General features: G+C 42.7%; 1 protein-coding gene across 3 annotated transcripts in view; it reads right to left on the bottom strand.

The window, feature by feature from the left end:
* Nucleotides 1-21,055, bottom strand: part of LOC140466786 (dynein axonemal heavy chain 3-like) — a 601,941-nt gene that overhangs the window by 4,974 nt on the left and 575,912 nt on the right. For all 3 annotated transcript variants that reach the window (XM_072562421.1, XM_072562422.1, XM_072562423.1), the window contains 6 exons: nt 16,556-16,654; nt 7,218-7,400; nt 5,823-5,915; nt 5,430-5,603; nt 3,397-3,507; nt 889-949 (listed from right to left, as the gene is read on the bottom strand). In XM_072562421.1, coding sequence (XP_072418522.1) covers nt 889-949; nt 3,397-3,507; nt 5,430-5,603; nt 5,823-5,915; nt 7,218-7,400; nt 16,556-16,654 — 721 coding nt within the window. The remainder of the gene's footprint in view (nt 1-888; nt 950-3,396; nt 3,508-5,429; nt 5,604-5,822; nt 5,916-7,217; nt 7,401-16,555; nt 16,655-21,055) is intronic.

Genomic DNA, 21,055 nt, shown 5'->3' with positions numbered 1-21,055 from the left:
CTTTCACTTCCTCTTCTGGCTCAGCCCCAGTTTTTATAAGCTGTAACTCTTTCAATGTTTGATTATTTTTCTGTGAAAGCATTTATTTAAACGGCAAAGTCCCTATTGTTTGTGGAAAACCTTGCAAACAGTGAATTGCACAAACAGCAAACACTGGAGTCAGCTGCCTATGTTCCCACTGTTCAAAATGGTAATATCCACAGCCCTCAGTGCAAGATAACATTCGCTTGGTACTTTTAAAAAAATTAAATGTTACTGAAGAAATAGTGAAATAAACTAAAAAAAAAACAAAAATTAATCCCAGCTTCTCTGGGTCAGAAATGCTTATTGATCTTGCTCAGTTTCACATTGCTTCCTGCTTCTGTGTAACACTAAAACGCTAATTCAAGTCAATGTTTAAACTGAGAGAGTGTGTTCTCAGCACATCCCCATGTGTGAGCAGTGGATTCACTATCATTATGAAAACAAACCAGGGAGCCAGGTCACATGAACAGAAGTGAACTGAAAATCTGTTTTTGTTGATGAATTCTTGAAGAGGATATTAAGAAGCCCCATGACACCAACAACTAGACAGCGAACGTAAGCATGTCTCAGTCTCAGAAATCCAGAACCATTTGAGAACAACATTATTCCATCCATCTCGAAGCCCTTTCTTAAGTAGGTTTTCATTTTTTTTTGACATGACCTTTATATTTCCTAAAAATTAGGGATAAGTGAACATTGACCTTATGCACAGAAGACTTTGCACAGATAAATGGTCACAAATAGTGAAGATATCAATAGTGTGACTTAACTGTAAAAGGATGTTGTTGTCTATAAATGGATTGTTATTATAAGCATGATCTTCGAGACAAGGGTTGCATTAGAAGTAAAAGTGCACCTTTTTACCTGGACATCCATAAACAGATTCCTCTTTAAATGATAGCTTTTCTCCTGGTTTGAGCCATATCTGATTGAACTAGTTAAGGGTGAGTACCATTAAAGAGAGTAAAGAAATGATCATATCAAGAGGCACCGATAACCCAGAGTCGGTCACATTGTAGAATTCCAATGTTAGACTCAATACTTCCTGTTCTCTTTAACCCACTCCCCGCTCATGCTGCCTAGTATATTCAGGCCAATCACACAGGAACTGCAGTGAAATGTACAAAATCCACCCAGTGAATTTCACCTGACAATGTTTCGTTATCCCCTGTCCAGAAGTGGGAACTATTTGGACTTTCAGTAACCAATCAATGAAATGTTCTGACCTTGCTTATTGTGGGAGTGATGTGACTACTTCTCATGCAGCAGTATTTGCATTTGGCTGGTGGGCTGTGGGAAACCAAATTTATTTTCCAAGTGCAGCTTCCCAAGTTCTGCCATGAGGATTGGACTGTGTTAGGTGCAGGGATTGCCAATGTGCAGGGTGTTTTCCCAGGGCAGCAGTGGCCTAGAGTTTTTTTTTGGCGGGACCTGGATTTTCTTTTCTATTGTGCACACATGTAAGTGACTGAGTATCTGTGGCTGGGCATCTTCAACTCCATTGCTCCTGGAACAATCTGACCATTTACTTTGTAAGATCTTGATGGCTATGCAGGCTTTGACATTAAGGCAGGGTTTATCAGAGTGCCAGACAATGGTGCACACCTCTACTAAGAGAGAATCTAATCATCTTCCCTTGACATTCAACAGCATTACCATCCACCATCAACATGCTGGAGAGTTACCATTAATCAGAAACTCTATCGGACCAACCATACAAATACAAGGCAAGATGGGGGCCTGGTATTGTGTGATTGTAGGGTGAGTAGGTGCATGGAGAAAGTGAGGACTGCAGATGCTGGAGATCAGAGTCGAGAATGTGGTGCTGGAAAAGCGCAGCAGGACAGATAGCATCAGAGGAGCAGGAGAATCGACGTTTCAGGCAAGAGCTGTTCCTCAGGAATCTGTAGGTGCATGCCTGTAATGTGTATATTTGTAAATAAATGTTTATAGCAGATAAAGATTAGCACTCTATATTCTTCAACACATCAGGCTCTCTAGGTTTCTAACATGGATGACTGCCCAAATTTAATGATTAGAAATAAAATAAACATTCTCAGACAGTAAACTACAATTCTAGTGGCCTCATGGAAAATGCCAGAAAGCAAGTATAAATTGCCAGGTATGATTATCTTCTAATGGTATCTAAACCATGTGACCAGTGGAAGAAAAAGGTCAATATTATGGAAATGGGTTACATCCCTAGAAAAGAGGGAACAAATTATAGCCTTACATGTCACTTGCTGCAGAGGAAGGGTTTCAGCCTCTCCCACCCTTACACCAGTGGGTTCCAGATTCCCACCAATCATTGGGTAAAAAGGTTTATCTTTGCATCTCCTCTAATCTCGTCCCTTACTTTAAATCGTTGTCCCCAATCACTGGCCTCTCCACCAAGTGGGGAAGTTCCTTTGCATCTCCTCTGCCTATGCCTCTCATAATTTTACACATCTCAATTATGTCCCTCTCAGTCTCCTCCGCTCCAAGGGAAACAACCCCAGTCTATTCAATCTCTGTTCATTACTAAAACTTTCCAGCTCAGGCAATATTCTTGTGAATCTCCTCTGCAATCTCTCCTGGGCTATCACATCCCTCCTACTATGTGGACTCCAGAACTGCACATAATATTCTAACTATGGCCGAACCATTGTTTTATACAATTCCAGGATAACCTTGTGCTGTGTTGGAATATTGTCAGATTTGACAAGTGCAACTCCAACAACACTCATCAAGCTTGACATCTTCAATCCAGGACAAAGCTGTTGCTGTCTCACACTCCTTTCACTGGATAAAGTTTTCAGACTGAATAATTGGAGAAGGGTAATAATGACTGGATTTGTCAGCAATATGGATGAACGAAGAAGAAAGTCAGTGCATTGACTTGTCTTAACTGAATAAAGAACATTTACATCCCAGGAACAGGCCCTTCAGCCCTCCAAGCCTGAGCTGATCCAAATCCACTGTCTAAACCTGTCACCCAATTCCTAAGCATCTGAATCCCTCTGCTCCCCACCTACTTGTGCATGTGTCCAGATGCACCTTAAATGAATCTACCGTGCCTGCCTCTACCACCTCTGCTGCTGATGCGTTCCAGGCACCTGTGTAAAGTACTTGCTGTGTATATTGCCCTTAAATGTTTCACCTCTCACCTTGAAAGCATGACCTCTCGTATTGAATCCTGGGAAAAAGCTCGCCTCTATCCACCCTGTCTCTACCCTTCATGATTTTGTAAACCACAATCAGGTCCCCCCCTCAATCTCCTTTTTTCTAATGAAAACACTCCTAACCTACTTAACCTCTCTTCATAGCTAGCACCTTCCATGAATTTTGTGAAACATTTATAAATGTGGTTTTAACAATCAAAGGTCAGGATACAATTGGTAGGTTGTCATAGAGAACTTTGGGAAGTGATTCTCCAATCCTGTGTTTCTTTCGATCCCATTTTGCTCCCTCCATGTAAAGACCATTAATATAAACTCCATCAGTCTAAAGTGAAAAAGAAAACAACGATGTATACCCATATTTACAAAGGAAAGATGATGGCTTTGTAATATTATCACTAATCTTGTAATCCAGGATACATGGGTTTGAATTGCACCAGGGCAAATAGCAGAATTTGAATTATTTCTAGATGTATTAATCTAATGATAACAATGGACCATTGTCATTAAAACCCCTTTGGTTCACTAATGTCCTTCAGGGAAGGAAATCTGCTGTCCTTATCCAGTCTGGCCTACATGTGTCTCCAGACTTAGAGCAATGTGGTTGATTCTTAAATGCTGTCTGACATGGCCAAGTAGGGCACTCCATTGTATCAAATTGCTCCAAAGTCTGATAAAAGGAATGAAACCAGACAATGGGTGCCAGGGACCAGAGTTCGATTCCCACCTTGGGCGACTGTCTGTGTGGAGTTTGCACATTCTCCCTGTGTCTGTGTGGGTTTCCTCCGGGTGCTCCGGTTTCCTCCCACAATCCAAAGATGTGCAGGTCAGGTGAATTGGCCAAGCTAGGTTGCCCATTGTGAAAGGTGCATTAGTCAGGGGGAATAGGTCTGGGTGGGTTACTCTTCAGAGGGTTGGTATGGACTTGTTGGGCCAAAGGGCCTGTTTCCACATTGTAGGGGAATCTAATCTAATCAAACATTGAACGATGTACGGGAAATGATTACACTCAATCCTGTTGACCTTGCAAAGTCCTTCTTACCAAAGTCTGGGCATGAGCCAAAATTAGGAATGTGGCCAAGAAACAACGTAACATGGAATCAAAGCTCACAGACAATGTACAGTCTATTGACAGTGGCACAGTGGTTTGCACTGCTGCCTCATAGCGTCAGAGACCTGGGTTCAATCCCCGCCTCAGGCAACTGTCTGTGTGGAGTTTGCACATTCTCTCTGTGTCTGTGCGGGTTTCCTCTGGGTGCTCCGGTTTCCTCCCACAATCCAAAGATGTGCAGCTTAGGTGAATTGGCCATGCTAAATTGCCTATAGTGTTAGGTGAAGGGATAAATGTAGGGGAATGGGTCTGGGTGGGTTCTTCTTTGGAGGGCCAGTGTGGACTTGTTGGGCCACAGGGCCTGTTTCCACTCTAAGTAATCTAATCTATGTGTGTTTTTCTTTTCATAAGTTCATAAGATATAGAAGCAGAATTGAGTCTGCTCCGCATTTGGACATGGCTGAACCAGAATGTTCGCTGACTTGACATCCAGAGCTAATCTTCTGATTGTATGCTTGCTCCATCAGCATTGCCAGCTATTTGTACTTCAATTCGATGTCTCATCGCCACAGTGCGGCAGCTCCCCTACTGTTTCATCCCTCATCCATAACTTAGAACATCAAAGAATCTGTATTCAGTACAGGATAGGGTGGAGCCTCTCAGATGTCAAGTCAGCGAACATTCTGGTTCAGTCACGGCAGGGACAGGGACAGGCACCGTGTTAATTTCTAGGAAATGGTTTTAGTGACAGTGGCAGAAAAGAATGGCTTCAATCTTTCCAAAGTGTATTTGAAGGAATATTGTTATTTAATCAGCAGCAGGTCAGTGAGACTGTGTGGAGAGAGTGCGCCAAATGTGCACTCTGTACAAGTCAAAGAACTAAACTCTTAACAGCATTCATTCTCATGATTTTCTCTGGAATATCTGCTGCACATCCTGAAATCTCCCGAGGCTTCCACTGAAGTGGTGAGATATTTTCAGAGAAATGGGCAAGGAATTCAGCTCTCGACAATGGCCAATGTACAGTTAGACTGTGGGATTGTCCGTGAGGTTGAGCTGTGGAGTGGTGCAGATTTCAACCCTGGAGAGATGGTAAGAAACTGAGATCTATGATCAGAAAGTGAGAGAGGATCTGCAACAGAATAGAAAATAAACGTGGTTCGATGAAAATGTTTGTTTTGCAGTTAGAAAGTTACTGGAGGAGCTGGCATGTCATGATCCTGGTCAGTCACATCAAACTGGAAGCCCAGGTGATCTATTGGGATTCGATACTTCCGTGCATAGTTCTGGATAGCACCTGTCAGGAAGCTCTGAGTGAAGTAAAATCCGGAGATCCAGAAAACAATTGGGGTTCCTTTGTGAATCCAGGTCTGAAATTCATCGGAACAGAAGAGAGATTAAAACAAACACAAACACTTAATGAAGCAATATTGCTGATGACAAACACAGTATATTCAGAAATAAATTTACAATGATCCAAAAAAAGGCAAATTACAGAGACAGGATTGTAAAGGAGACTGATGTGGACAAATATGTAAAGAGAATTCCTGAGAGAGATCTTATTATAAAAGATCTACTTTTATCTGTACCTGAAAGAACTGAATTCTAAAGAGGAGGTCAGTGATGTAGCTACCCAGAGGTTTCAGTGATGGGTAGGACTTTGCTGACCACATGGAGGGTACCTGCAAGATTAAGCAATGGACAAAATTCAAAACCAATTCTGTTGAACCCATATTATCTCCATTATTCATTAGTGACAAACAGAAATTCACACTGTCCCCTTTTATCCATTAGTGACAATGTGAAATCCACATGGTCTCCATTATCCATAATGACAATGTGAGCTCCACACCATTTGTATTCTAAACTACTGTTATTTTGAAATCTCCATTATTCATTAGTGACAATATGAACTCCGCACTATCTCCATTATTGATTAGCGATGTGAACATCACACTGTCTTCATTATCTAACACTGACAATGAGAACCCTACACTGTCTCCATTATCCATTAGTGACAATATGAACTCCAGACAGTCACCATTATCCACAAGCGACATGCGAATCCCACACCGTCTCCCTCAACAATTAGTGACATTTTCAATTCCAGAAAAATTACATTTGTGACAATATAACCTTCATATTATGGGAGAAACAGGACTGCGGATGCTGGAGATCAGAGTCAAAAAGTGTGGTGCTGGTGCTTCATCGCATGAAGAGCTTGTATTTGAAACATCGACTCTCCTGTTCCTCAAATGCTGCCTGGTGGGTTGTGCTTTTTTAGCTTCACATTATCTCTATTATCCACTTGTGACAATGTGAGCTTCACACTGTCTTCATTATCCAATACTGACAAAGTGAACCCCACACTGTCTCCATTATCAATTAGTGACAAAGTGAACCCCACGCTGTCTCCATTATCAATTAGTGACAATGTTACTATCATCCTGTCCCCATTATCCACTAGTGACAATGTGTTTTGAGAAGTTAGATGAGGAGGGGCAGAGTGACAGGGAAGGGAACTAAATCAGATCACAGAATCACGAAGTTGTTACGGCGCAGAAAGCAATCCAGATCTAGATCATTAATACATATAGCAAGGGTCCCAATACCGGTCCCTGTGGAACTCCAGTACAAATCTTCTGCTAGCCCGAAACATATCTATTGTCCACGAATCTCTGTTTCCTATCACTCAGCCTATTTTGTATCTGTGGTGCCACTGTCCCTTTTCTATTCTGACCTATAACTTTCCTCACAGGTTTGTTGTGAGGCATTAGATCAAACACCTTCTGAAAATCCGTGTACACCACATCAACAGCATAACCCTAATCGAGCCTCTTCAAAAAGATTCCAGCAAGTTAGTTGAACATGGTTTCCCTGTTAGAAATTTATGCTGACAGATTTCTCAATTGATGTCCACCTTTCCCCACAATCTCCCAAAATTAAAATGATTCTAGTAGGTTATGATTATCCCAATGACTTACTTTGCCTACAATCATGCTGTTGAAGATATCTTCAAGCTGGCTGGACATGAGAATCAAACCTTGAATTGCTTTATTGATGTCTGTCAGACTGGTTCTGATTATGGATATCAGACGGTTAAAATGAAGGAGTTCCTGTACCAGCACAGTGTTCATTGATTCACTGTACTTTGTTGGGTATTTATTCTGTGGATTAAATAGAAATATAAATCAGGTAAAATGAAACAGTAAATAAGATAAAGAGAGTCGTGGGAAAGGAAAGCACAAACAGATAAAACAATCGAATGTTTATGGCACAGGAGGAGGATATTTAGTCCGTTGTGTCTGTGTCAGCTAAATAAACTAGCTGCCCACTTCTAATCTCACTTTATAGCTCCGGTCCAGATGCAGCTGAAGTGCTTTGGGGCAGATTCAGGTTCCTCTGAAATGAGTTGAGGGTTTCCATCGCAACAATCAAATGGGGCAGCTAATTCCATACACCCACCACTCTGTACGTGAAAAGGTATTTTCTTGTGTTTCCTCTAATCCTTCTACCAATCATTTTAAATCTCTGCCCTCCAGTAATTGACCTCTCCAGGAGGGGAAATGTCTCTTCCCTGTTCATTTTATCCAAGCCCCTCATTATTTTGTCCAGTTCAATGAAGTCACCTTTCAGCCTCCTCTGTTCTAAGTAACATAGCCATAACCTATTTCCTTATAGCTGCAATTTTCAAGGTCTGGCAACACTCTTCTCTGAACTGTCTCCAGTAAAATGGTGACATAACTGTACACAAACTCCAGCTGAGGCCTGCATCTTATAAAGATTTTTAATCCACCTCTTTGGATATATTATGACACACCTCTCAAGCAGTTGGAACTTAAATCAAGGCCCTCTGGCCCAGAGATAGGCACAGTACCTGTGTGCTACAAGAGCCTCCTGTGTCAATTCTAGCATGTTGTTATATTCATGACCTTTCCCAACAGAAGAAAGTATTCCATATCACTTCTTTACCATCTTATTTATCTGCTCTGACACCTTCACGACATGGGGACATGCATTCCAGAGTCTCTCACTTCCTCTACCCCTCTCAATGTTCTTCTGTATACTCTGTATTCCCTTGCTTCATTTGCCCTTACCAAATGCATTATCTTCCATTTTTCCCAGGTTGAATTCCATTTGCCACTTTTCTGCCCATTCAACCAAACCAGTGAGACAGTTGACAGCCATCCTTTTCACTATCAACTACCCAGACAATTTTTGTATGGTCTGCAAATTTTCCAATTGTGCCGCCCTCATTTCAGTCTAAGTCATTAATATGAAAGAAAGAGTCCTAACATTGAGGGAGCAGCACTGAAAACCACTTTCCTTCATAAAAGCAGTAATTGATTACCGAACAACCTTGCTTACCTGAACATCAATTATCTGAATTTCAGATTATCCAAACAAAATCTCAAGATCTCATAAAAATGTTATCCACTATCTTAACAATCAGTTATCTGAACAATCAGTTATCTGAACAAAATACTTCCCGCCTGTCTCGTTTGGATGATCAAGGTTGTTCTGTATTACCCTTTGTTTCATGTCACTGAGCCAATTTTGGATCCAACTTCACATGCCCAAGTATTCAATGGACATTCACTTTTCTGACCATAGGAAATTAGAAACAGGAATTGGCGATTCAGCCCTCGAGCCTGTTCCACTTTTCAGTAAAATTATGGCTGTTCAGTGGCATAACTCCATATACTGTATTTGCATTTGATCCCTTAATACCTTTGCTTAACAAAAAATTAACTAATTCCGATTTAAAATTAATAACAGGTCCAGCATCCACTGATGAATGTGGAAGAGAATTCCAAACATCTACACCCTTTGTATTTTGAAGTACTTCCAAATATCTCTCCTGAACGGTTTGACCCTAATTCTCAGACAATGCTCCCTAGTTCTAGAATCCCTAATCAGTGGAAATAGTTTATCATTATCTACCCTGTCTTTTCCTGTTAATACTTTGAAGACTTCGATCAGATCACCTCTTAAACTTATAAACATGAGAGAAAATAGACCTAATTTTTATGATCCTTCCTTTTAACTTACGTCATATCAAGTGCTCATCCAAGTACTTTTTAAAAGTTTGTGAGGTTTCCCACATCAACGACTCTCAGCACCCTCTGAGTGAAAAGTTCTTCCTCCTTACTGCAACTGTACAAGGTGGTGGTGAGACCACACTTGGTGTATGGGGAACACTTAGAAAAGATATTATTATACTGGAAGTAATTCAAAGATGGTTCACTAAGATGATGCTTTGTATGGAGGGGTTGTCTTAAAATCAAAGATTAAATGGTTTGGGACTCTACTTCAGAAGGTGATGTCATTGAGAAATATAAGATTTGTAAGGGATTGGACAAGGTGAATGTTGAGAAGATGCTTCCTCTCCTGGAAGAGTCCAAGACCAGCGTTCATAGTCTCAGAATAAGGGGGGGACGGGCGCAGTTTAAGACAGAGATGTGGAGAATTGTTTTTTCTCTCAGAGGATTGAGTGTGTTTGGAACTTCTTGCCACAGAGCTGTTGGGGCAGAATCCTTGTGTTCAAGTAATTCTTCTATAACTCTGTAGTTGCATTCCAGCGAAACTGCATTCCAGTTAATAGAAAATCGCTTAGTAGGAATAATGGGGAAAAGTGGGGTTGGTGCAGACCAGCATAATATCACTCATAATCACTCAAAAATCATCCTAAAGCCTAATGCAAAGTGTAGCATAGCCTAAGTGAAGGTTGAAATCATATTTATTAACAAAACAAAAGCAAATTTAACACAGTACACTTAAAAATGTAAGAAAGCTGCTTTCTCGACAGCACCTCTCACAGAAAGCTGCTCTGTCGGTAGCATGAGCAGACTGGCACGAAGATTGGTGCTAACATTGCACATGTGCAGAATGGTGTAGAGACTTTGGCATAGACATCATGCATGCGCAGAATGGAGTGGAGACTTTGGCCGGGACATCACGCATGTGCAGAATGGCATAGAGACTATGGCCTGAACATCACGTGTGCGCAGAATCACGTGGAGACTTCGGCACAGACATCATGTGTGCACAACATGGCGTGGAGACTTTGGCCCAGATATCACGCGTGTTCAGAATGGCGTGGAGACTTTGTGTCGGACTTCATGCATGCGCAGAATGGCGTAGAGAGTTTGACCGGGACATCACGCATGTTCAGAATGGCGAGGAGACTTTGGCCCAGACATCACGCATGTGCAGAATGGCATGAAGACTTTGGCCTGGACATTACACATGTGCAGAATGGCATGGAGACTTTGGCCAGGACATTATGCATGCGCAGAGCAGCACGAAGACTGGCACCGATGTTTGAGCATGTGCAGAAAGGTGCAGAGATTTGCGTCACAGGTGTTGTCACATGCACAGAATAAAGCACGCGAACCGATCCCCCCTGGAATCGCGCTATTGCCAATGGAGGTAAGCGTTCTCGTAAACACCATTCCCTAATTCTTCAGTGACTTTATAGCCAAATCATGCTGCTGAAACTTGCATTATCCCAGAACTATCTGTATATTTAAAGTTGAGATAAACCGATTCTTAATCGGTTTGGGAATTAAGGGTTATGGGGAAAAGGAGTGTTGGTTCAGCTATGACCCTATTGTATGGTGGAGCAGGCTCGAGGGGCTGGAGGGCCTACTCTTGTTCGCATTGCTTATGGTCTTATGGTCAAATCCCCCCTAAAACACCTGTCTTTCACTTTAAAATGATGTCTGCTTGTTATTGACCCTTAGGCCAAGGGAAATAGATATTTTCTATTCACCTTATTCATGCCCCTCAATCTTATACACTTGTACCAGGTCTGCCCTTAAATGTCTCTGTTCCAAAGAAAACAGCCTGAATTTATCCAACCTTTCTTCATTGCTGAAATGCTCCAACCTAGGCAACATCCTGGTGAACCTCCTCTGTACCTCCTCCAGTCTTTGGCCTGGACATTACGCATGTACAGAATGGCACAGAGATCCTGGCCGAGACATCACGCATGTGCAGCATGGCACGGATCCTTTCTATTGTGTATGACCAGGGCTGCACATTGTACTCCAGCCGTGCCTAACCAAGGTCCTCTACAGCACCAATGTAACTTCCCTGCTCTTATAATTTATGCCTTGACTAATAAAGGCAAGTGTCCGTAACTGTCCAGTTAACTTCTCCTGCTATCTTCAGGGACAAGCACCCTGTTCCTCTGAGCTTCCTAATCTCCTGCCAATGATTGAGTGCTCTTTGTCTTGTTTCTTCTTCCAAAGTGCATCATTTCACATTAATCAGGAATACGTTCCATTTGCCACTGATCTGCCGATCTGACTAATTTGTTTCTAACCTCCTGTAATTTAACACCTTCTTCCTCACCATCAACCACCCAAACAAATTTATGCATCACCCCCGTTCCCTCCCCAAATTCTCATCTACATTATTTGAGTAACTCAAACAATAACAGACCCAGCACTGATCCCTGTGGAATGCCACTGGGGACCAACCTTCAGTCACAAAAACAGCCTTTTTTGCCACTTGTTGTCTCCTGCTACTAAGCCAGTTTGGATTTAACATGACAAGTTACTCTGGATCCCATGTGCGTTTACCTTCCTAATCAGTATTCCATGTGGGACCTTGTTAAGGACCTTGTTGAAATCCATATAAATGACATCAACTGCTCTATTCTCATCATTGGTCGCCTTCTTGAAAAACTCTATTAGATTTTATAGGCATGTCCTCCCTCTGACAAAGCCATACCGATAATCCCTAATCAACCCTTGCCTCTCTAAATGGAGATCAAATTTCTCCTCCACTACTTTTCCTGCTACTGATGTGAGAGTCATTGCTATAAATACCTGTTCGATCTCCACCATTCTTTTTATAAAGTGGAACCACATTACCTGTTCTTCAATCCTCTGGCACGTTCCCTGTAGCCTGAGACAATTTAAAGATTTAAGTCGGGGCCCAAAGGTCACAAAATACTGACAGGTAGCAGTGGCCAGAAAGATTGTCAGACTGACAGTCAGCGATAGATAGAACAACAGTCAGATTGTTAGTCAGTAATAGTCAGAAAGATTGTCAGACTGACAGTCAGAAATGGATAGAACAAGTCAGATTGTTAGACAGTAATGGTCAGAAAGATTGTCAGATTGACAGTCAGCGATGGATAGAACAACAGTCAGATTGTTAGTCAGTAATAGTCAGAAAGATTGTCAGATTGACAGTCAGCAATGGATAGAACAACAGATTGTTAGTAATACTTAGAAAGATTGTCAGATTGACAGTCAGCAATGGATAGAACAACAGTCAGATTGTTAGTCAGTAATAGTAATAAAGATTAGAACATAGAACATTGAACAATACAGCACAGAACAGGCCCTTCGGCCCACGATGTTGTGCCGAACATTTGTCCTAGCTTAAGCACCCATCCATGTACCTATCCAATTGCCGCTTAAAGGTCACCAATGATTCTGACTCTGCCACTTCCACAGGCAGCGCATTCCATGCCCCCACCACTCTCTGGGTAAAGAACCTACCCCTGACATCCCCCTATACCTTCCACCCTTCACCTTAAATTTATGTCCCCTTGTAACACTCTGTTGTACCAGGGGAAAAAGTTTCTGACTGTCTACTCTATCTATTCCCCTGATCATCTTATAAACTTCTATCAAGTCACCCTTCATCCTTTGCCATTCCAATGAGAAAAGGCCTAGCACTCTCAACCTATCCTCGTATGACCTATTCTCCATTCCAGGCAACATCCTGGTAGACCTCCTCTGCACCCTCTCCAAAGCTTCCACATCTTTCCTAAAGTGAGGTGACCAGAACTGCACACAGTACTCCAAATGTGGCCTTACCAAGGTCCTGTACAGCTGCAACATCACCTCACGACTCTTGAATTCAATCCCTCTGCTAATGAACGATAATACTCCATAGGCCTTCTTACAAGCTCTATCCACCTGAGTGGCAACTTTCAAAGATCTATGAACATAGACCCCAAGATCCCTCTGCTCCTCCACCTTACTAAGAACTCTACCGTTAACCCTGTATTCCACATTCTTATTTGTCCTTCCAAAATGGACAACCTCACACTTGACAGGGTTGAACTCCATCTGCCACACCTCAGCCCAGCTCTGCATCATATCTAAGTCCCTTTGCAGCTGACAACAGCCCTCCTCACTATCCACAACTCCACCAATCTTCGTATCGTCTGCAAATTTACTGACCCACCCTTCGACTCCCTCATCTAAGTCATTAATAAAAATTACAAACAGCAGAGGACTCAGAACTGATCCCTGCGGAACTCCACTTGTAACTGGGCTCCAGGCTGAATATTTACCATCTACCACCACTCTCTGACTTCGACCGGTTAGCCAGTTCTCTATCCAACTGGCCAAATTTCCCACTATCCCATGTCTCCTGACTTTCTGCATAAGTCTACCATGGGGAACCTTATCAAATGCCTTACTAAAATCCATCCACTGTTCTACCCTCATCCACATGCTTGGTCACCCCCTCAAAGAATTCAATAAGACTTATAAGGCAAGACCTACCCCTCACAAATCCGTGCTGGCTGTCCCTAATCAAGCAGTGTCTTTCCAGATACTCATAAATCCTATCCCTCAGTACCCTTTCCATTACTGGCCTGTAATTCCCGGGGTTATCCCTATTCCCTTTTTTGAACAGGGGTACAACATTTGCCACTCTCCAGTCAGATTTACAGCGATAGATAGAAGAACAGTCAGATTGTTTGTCAGTAAAAGTCAGAAAGATTACAAATTGACACTTAGCAATGGAGAGAACAACAATCAGATTGTCAGTAATAGTCATAAAGATTGTCAGGTTTACAGCGATAGACAGAACAACAGTCAGATTGTTAGTCACTAATAGTCAGACAGATTGTCAGATTTACAGCAATAGATAGAAGAACAGTCAGATTGTTAGTCAGTAATAGTCAGAAAGATTGTCAGATTGACAGTTAGCGATGGATAGAACAACAGATTGTTAGTAATACTTAGAAAGATTGTCAGATCGACAGTCAACAATGGATAGAACAACAGTCAGATTGTTAGTCAATAATAGTCAGAAAGATTTGCAGTCAGTAATAGTCAGAAAGATTGTCAGATTTACAGTGATAGAAGAACAGTCAGATTTTTAGTCAGTAATCGTCAGAAAGATTACAGATTGACAGTCAGCAATAGTCATAAAGATTGTCAGATTGACAGCAATAGATAGAACAACAGCAAGATTTTTAGTCAGAAAGATTGTCAGATTGACAGTCAGCGATGGATGGAACAACAGATTGTTAATAATGCTTAGAAAGATTGTCAGATTGACAGTCAGCAATGGATAGAACAACAGAACAGTCAGATTGTTAGTCAGTAATAGTCAGAAAGATTATCAGTCAGTAATAGCCAGAAAGATTGTCAGATTAACAGTCAGCAATGGATGGAACAACAGTTAGATTGTTAGTCAGTAAAAGATTTACAGCGATAGATATAAGAACAGTCAGATTGTTAGTCAATAATTGTCAGAAAGTTTATCAGATTGACAGTCAGCAATGGATAGAACAACAGTCAGATTGTTGGACAGAAAGATTGTCAGATTGACAGTCAGTGATGGATAGAACAACAGTCAGATTGTTAGTCATAGTCAGAAAGATTGTCAGATTTACAGCGATAGAACAACAGTCAGATTGTTAGTCAGTAACAGTCAGAAAGATTGTCAGATTGGTAGTCAGCGATAGCCAGAATGATAGTCACAGATGGTGGAATGATGCTCAGAGTAATGGTGTTAAAACAGTTTCTTGGGTGGAGATGTTCAGAACAAGGAGAGAACATTGGCCTCAAATTCAAGCCAAACTCTTTAGGGCAACATCCAGAATCAATTTCTTCACATAAAAGGAGGATTGGACATTTGAAACTTCACTCCTAACTATTTCAAAATCTCAAATCTGAAACTGATGGATATTTTCTTGGGAAAGGTATCTGGGAGTACGTAATCCAGATCAGCGAATGAATATCAGATCCAGATCAACTGAGACCTTAGTGAATGATTCAAGGGGCGGAATGGCCTTGTCCTGTTCCAACGACATTTGGAGAAGAATGAGACTCAAGTAATGAGTAGGAAACAAAATAATTGGAGATAATTAGCAAACATCCATGAGAAAAAACATAATATCAAAAGGTATTTAGTTTCAGTGTAGGCCTCTAGGTGAGGAAGGTGTGACTAAGAATGCACAGGTTACAGATATTCTAATTCACTGACAGACTGAAAGAGGGTGAATTGCAATGTAAGGGAGGCAATGGCCTAGTGGGATTATCACTGGACTGCTAATTCAGAGATCACGGTGATGTTCTATCCTCTGATCCCAGACTCTCCCATGAGGGAAACATCCTCTCAGTGTTTACTTATAAAGCCTGTTAAGAATCCTGTATGTTTCAATGAGATCACCTCTTATTCTCTCATCAGTTGTGTCCCACACTGTTTAGCCTTTGCTCATAAGATACTCTCCATACCAGGGATCCTCCTAGTGACCCTTCTCTGAACTGCCTCTGATGAAATAATATCTTTCCTTAAATAAAGGAACCCAAAACTCCCCACAGTACTCCAGAAGGGGTCTCACCAGCACCTTGCACAGCTGCAGTAAGACTTAAGTCTTGTAATATTCCCATTAGCTGTTCTGATTACTGTATATGCTCGCTTTTTGAGTTTTGTGCACAAGTACCCCAAGTCCCATTGTATTGCAGCTTTCTGTCATTTTTCTCTATTGAAATAATACTTCGTTCATTCATTCTCTCTTCCAAAATGAATGAATTCACATTTTCCCACATCATAGTCTATTGCCAACTTTTTGTCACTTACTTAACCTCATTATCTCTCTGTCAACTATATCCCCCTCAACTTGCCTTTTGACTTATTTTTGTGTCATCTGCAAAGTTGCTTACAGTACATTCACTTCCTTCCTCCAAAGTCAATATCAAAGACTGTGGTGCTGGAAAAGCACAGCCGGTCAGGCAGCATCCGAGGAGCAGGAGAATCGATGTTTCAGACATAAGCCCTTCATCAGGAATGCCTGAAACGTCGATTCTCCTACTCCTCAGACATTGCCTGACTGGCTGTGCTTTTCCAGCACCACAGTCTTTGACTCTGGTCTCCAGCATCTGCAGTCCTTACTTTCTCCAAATCAATACGTATAGAAAATAGTTATGGTCCCAGCACTGATCCCTGTGGATCTGCAATGTTTATAGGTTGCCAACTTGAAAAGAACCATTTTCACTTAGTGAGCCAAAATTAGAGAGCAGAGATCCCAGCAATACAAACATATGCTATTTCTCACCATCACATCCTCCATTACAAAGTCAGGTGGGATTTTGGATAGAATATCTGTGGCCAGTTCCTGTACGATCTCAGATGATGATCTGTCCCCTCCACTGACCTGCAAGCAAGAAACAGTTTGCAATTCAGAGACTAATATTCCCTCCTGTTCTCTAATATCCTGACACCTCCACTATTCAAGTGAAATGTTGCAATACTAAATCCCTGCAAGATATTTTTTAAAAATTACTTACTGGTAGCGGACAGCGGTGTTTTCCCTTTCACAGAAGGAGCGGGAACAGCAGGGGGAGTGACGAGGACTGGAGGGGCAGCCGGGAAGGAAAGCAGTGACCATATATATCAGCAAGGTGGCTAAACCCGAGACTCTACAACTGTAGAGTCTCCCACCCGCCCTCCTCCTCTAACCTAGCTAATAAGGGAAGGTTCATTCTAAACTTCCTCTGTTGAATATAAGTTTGTTATTGATTTTATAGCAACTTGAACTAAGCTTTCTACTTTAGTACTGAGTGGGTGTTCAGATAAGTCGGGTATGGATGCTAGGGCAGTTGCTTGCTCCTCCTGCAGAATGTGGCAGGTGGGAGACATGGCTACATCTGTGGGAAGTGCACCCAACTCCAGCTCCTTGAAAACCGTGTTAGGGAATTGGAGCTGGAGCTGGATGAACTACGGATCATTCGGGAGGCTGAGGGGGTAATTGAGAGGAGTTACTGGGAGTTGGTCACTCCTAAGGCTCAGGACAAGGATAAATGGGTTACAGTTAGGGGGAGGAAAGGGGACAGTCAGACAGTGCAGAGATCCCCTGTGGACATTCCCCCTAAGCAATAAGTATACCGTTTTGGTTACTGCTGGGGGGGATGACCTACCAGAGGAAAGCCATAGCAGTCAGTTCTCTGGCACTGAGTCTGACACTGTGGCAAAGAAGGGAAGGGGGCAGAATAGAAAAGCACTAGTGATAGGAGACTCAATAGTTAGGGGAATCGACAGAAGATTTTGTGGTCAGGATCGGGATTCCCGGAAGGTATGTTGCCTCCCTGGTGCCAGGGTCCGGGACGTCTCCGATCGGGGGTATAAGGTTCTAAAAGGGGAGGGCGAATAGCCAGAAATCGTGTTACATATTGGCACTAATGACATAACCAGGAAAAGGATCGAGGATATAAAAAGTGATTTCAGGGAGTTAGGATGGAAGCTGCAAAGCAGGACGAACAGAGTAGTGTTCTCTAGCTTATTACTGGTGCCACGAGATAGCGAGGCGAGGAACAGGGAGCGGGCGCAGCTTAATATGTGGCTGCTCAGCTGGTGTAGGAGGGAGGGCTTCAGATATGTAGATAATTGGGATGCCTTCTGGGGAAGGTGGGACCTGTACAAGAAGGGCGGGTTGCATCTGAACTGGAGGGGGACCGATATCCCGGGTGGAAGGTTTGCTCGAGTAGTTCGAGAGGGTTTAAACTAGTATGGCAGGGGGAGTGGGAACCTGAGCTGTATACTGGAGGTGAGAGTTGATGCAGATGAGGCAATAGCAAGAGGTAGACCAGCTAGTGGGAAGGATTTTACTGGGAAGGAACCAAAGGATCAGTTAAAGTGTGTTTGCTTTAACGCAAGGAGTATCAGGAATAAAAGTGATGAACTTAGAGCATGGATCAGTACCTGGTGCAATGATGTTGTGGCCATAACAGAGACATGGGTTTCTCAGGGGCAGGAATGGTTGCTGGATGTTCCAGGGTTTAGAGCATTTAAAAAGAATGGGGGGGGGGGAAGATGAGGGGGTGTAGCACTACTAATCAGAGAGGGTATCACAGTTACAGAAGCTTCCATTGTCGAGGAAGATCTGCCTATCGAGTCAGTATGGGTGGAAATTAGGAACAGCAAGGGAGCAGTCACCTCGTTAGGGGTTTACTACAGGCCCCCCAATAGCAGCAGGGAGATTGAAGAAAGCATAGGTCAGCGGATTTTGGAAAAGTGTGAACGTAGTAGGGTTGTTGTAATGGGTGACATTAACTTTCCCAATTTTGATTGGAACCTCCTTCGAGCAGAAGATTTGAATGGAGCTGTTTTTGTAAGGTGTGTTCAGGAGGGTTTCCTAACTCAGTATGTTGACAAGGGAGAGGCCATTCTGGATTTGGTGCTCGGAAATGAGCCAGGGCAGGTATCAGATCTTGTGGTGGGAGAGCATTTTGGTGATAGTGACCACAACAGTCTCACATTCTACATAGCTATGGAGAAGGAGAGGATTAGGCAAAATGGGAGGATATTTAATTGGGGAAGATGCGATTAGACATGAGTTAGAAAGCATGGATTGGGAGCAATTGTTCCATGGTAAAGGCACTATAGACATGTGGAGATTGTTTAAGGAACAGTTGTTGCAAGTGATGAATAAATATGTCCCTCTGAAACAGGCAAGAAGGGGTAAGATAAAGGAACCTTGGATGACGAGAGCGGTGGAGCTTCTCGTCAAAAGGAAGAAGGTAGCTTTACATAAGGTGGAGGAAGCTAGGGTCAAGCTCAGCTCTACAGGATTACAGGCAGGTGAGGAAGGAGCTCAAAAATGGTCTGAGGAGAGCCAGGAGGGGGCACGAGAAAGGCTTGGCAGAACGGATTAGGGAGAACACAAAGGCATTTTACACTTATGTGAGGAATAAGAGAATGGTCAAAGAAAGAGTAAGGCCGATCAGAGATAGCATAGGGAATTTGTGTGTGGAGTCTGAGGAGGTCGGGGAAGCCCTAAATAAGTTTTTTGCATCTGTCTTTACGAAAGAAACAAACTTTCTAGTGAATGAAACCTTTGAAGAGCAGGTGTGCATGCTGGAATGGATAGAGATAGAGGAAGCTGATGTGCTGAAAATTTTGTCAAACATTAAGATTGACAAGTCGCCAGGCCCGGACCAGATTTGTCTTCAGCTGCTTTGGGAAATGAGAAATGCGATTGCTTCGCCACTTGCGAAGATCTTTGCATCCTCGCTCTCCACTGGAGTCGTACCCAAGGACTGGAGAGACGCAAATGTCATTCCTCTCTTCAAGAAAGGAAATAGGGAAATCCCCGGCAATTACAGACCAGTAAGTCTCACGTCTGTCGTCTGCAAGGTGTTAGAAAGGATTCTGAGGGATAGGATTCATGACCATCTGGAAGAGCATGGCTTGATTAAATGCAGTCAGCACGGCTTTGTGAGGGGCAGGTCATCCCTCACAAACCTTATCGAGTTCTTTGAGGATGTGACTAGAAAAGTTGATGAGGGTCGAGCTGTGGATGTGATGTATATGGACTTCAGCAAGGCATTTGATAAGGTTCCCCATGGTAGGCTCATTCAGAAGGTCAGGAGGAATGGGATTCAGGGGAACATAGCTGTCTGGATACAGAATTGGCTGGCCAACAGAAGACAGCGAGTGGTAGTAGAAGGAAAATACTCTCCTTGGAAGTCAGTGGTGAGTGGTGTTCCACAGGGCTCTGTCCTTGGGCCTCTACTGTTTGTAATTTTTATTAATGACTTGGATGAAGGGATTGAAGGATGGTTAAGCAAGTTTGCAGATGACACAAAGGTTGGAGGTGTCGTTGACAGTATAGAGGGCTGTTGTAGGCTGCAGCGGGACATTGACAGGATGCAGAGATGGGCTGAGAGGTGGCAGATGGCGTTCAACCTGGATAAATGCGAGGTGATGCATTTTGGAAGGTCGAATTTGAAAGCTGAGTACAGGGTTAAGGATAGGATTCTTGGCAGTGTGGAGGAACAGAGGATCTTGGTGTGCAGGTACATAGATCCCTTAAAATGGCCACTCAAGTGGACAGGGCTGTTAAGAAAGCTTATGGTGTTTTGGCTTTCATTAACAGGGGTACTGAGTTTAAGAGTCGTGAGATCTTGTTGCAGCTCTATAAAACTTTGGTTAGACCGCACTTGGAATACTGCGTCCAGTTCTGGTCGCCCTATTATAAGAAAGATGTGGATGCTTTGGAGCGGGTTCAGAGGAGGTTTTCCAGGATACTGCCTGGACTGGAGGGCTTATCTTATGAGGAGAGGTTGACTGAGCTCGGACTTTTTTCATTGGAGAAAAGAAGGAGAAGAGGGGACCTAATTGAGGGGTCATAGTTTTAAGCTAGTTGGAGGAAATATAGAGAGAATGTCAGAGGCGGGTTCTTTACACAGAGTCGTGAGAGCATGGAATGCGTTGCCATGGCAGTTGTGGAGGCAGGGTCATTGGGGACATTTAAGAGACTACTGGACATGCATATGGTCACAGAAATTTGAGGGTGCATACATGAGGATCAGTGGTCGGCACAACATCATGGGCTGAAGGGCCTGTTCTGTGCTGTACTGTTCTATGTTCTAAGATCTGAATTGTGTGTCCTGGACTGCTAACATTGTCACTCTAATTCAGAATATAAATATTGTGTACAAATTCCTCAGAGGTAATAATGGAGGTTATAATTCAATTGAGCAGCTCATGTAGCTACTTGAGATTTTATGATGCTCTGTGACCTCTCAGATTGGTTCACATTGTTTAATCTGAACCA

This window comes from Chiloscyllium punctatum, chromosome 44, assembly GCF_047496795.1.
Source record: "Chiloscyllium punctatum isolate Juve2018m chromosome 44, sChiPun1.3, whole genome shotgun sequence".
Classification (NCBI taxonomy): domain Eukaryota; kingdom Metazoa; phylum Chordata; class Chondrichthyes; order Orectolobiformes; family Hemiscylliidae; genus Chiloscyllium; species Chiloscyllium punctatum.
This window is presented reverse-complemented; position numbering and strand designations above follow the sequence as displayed.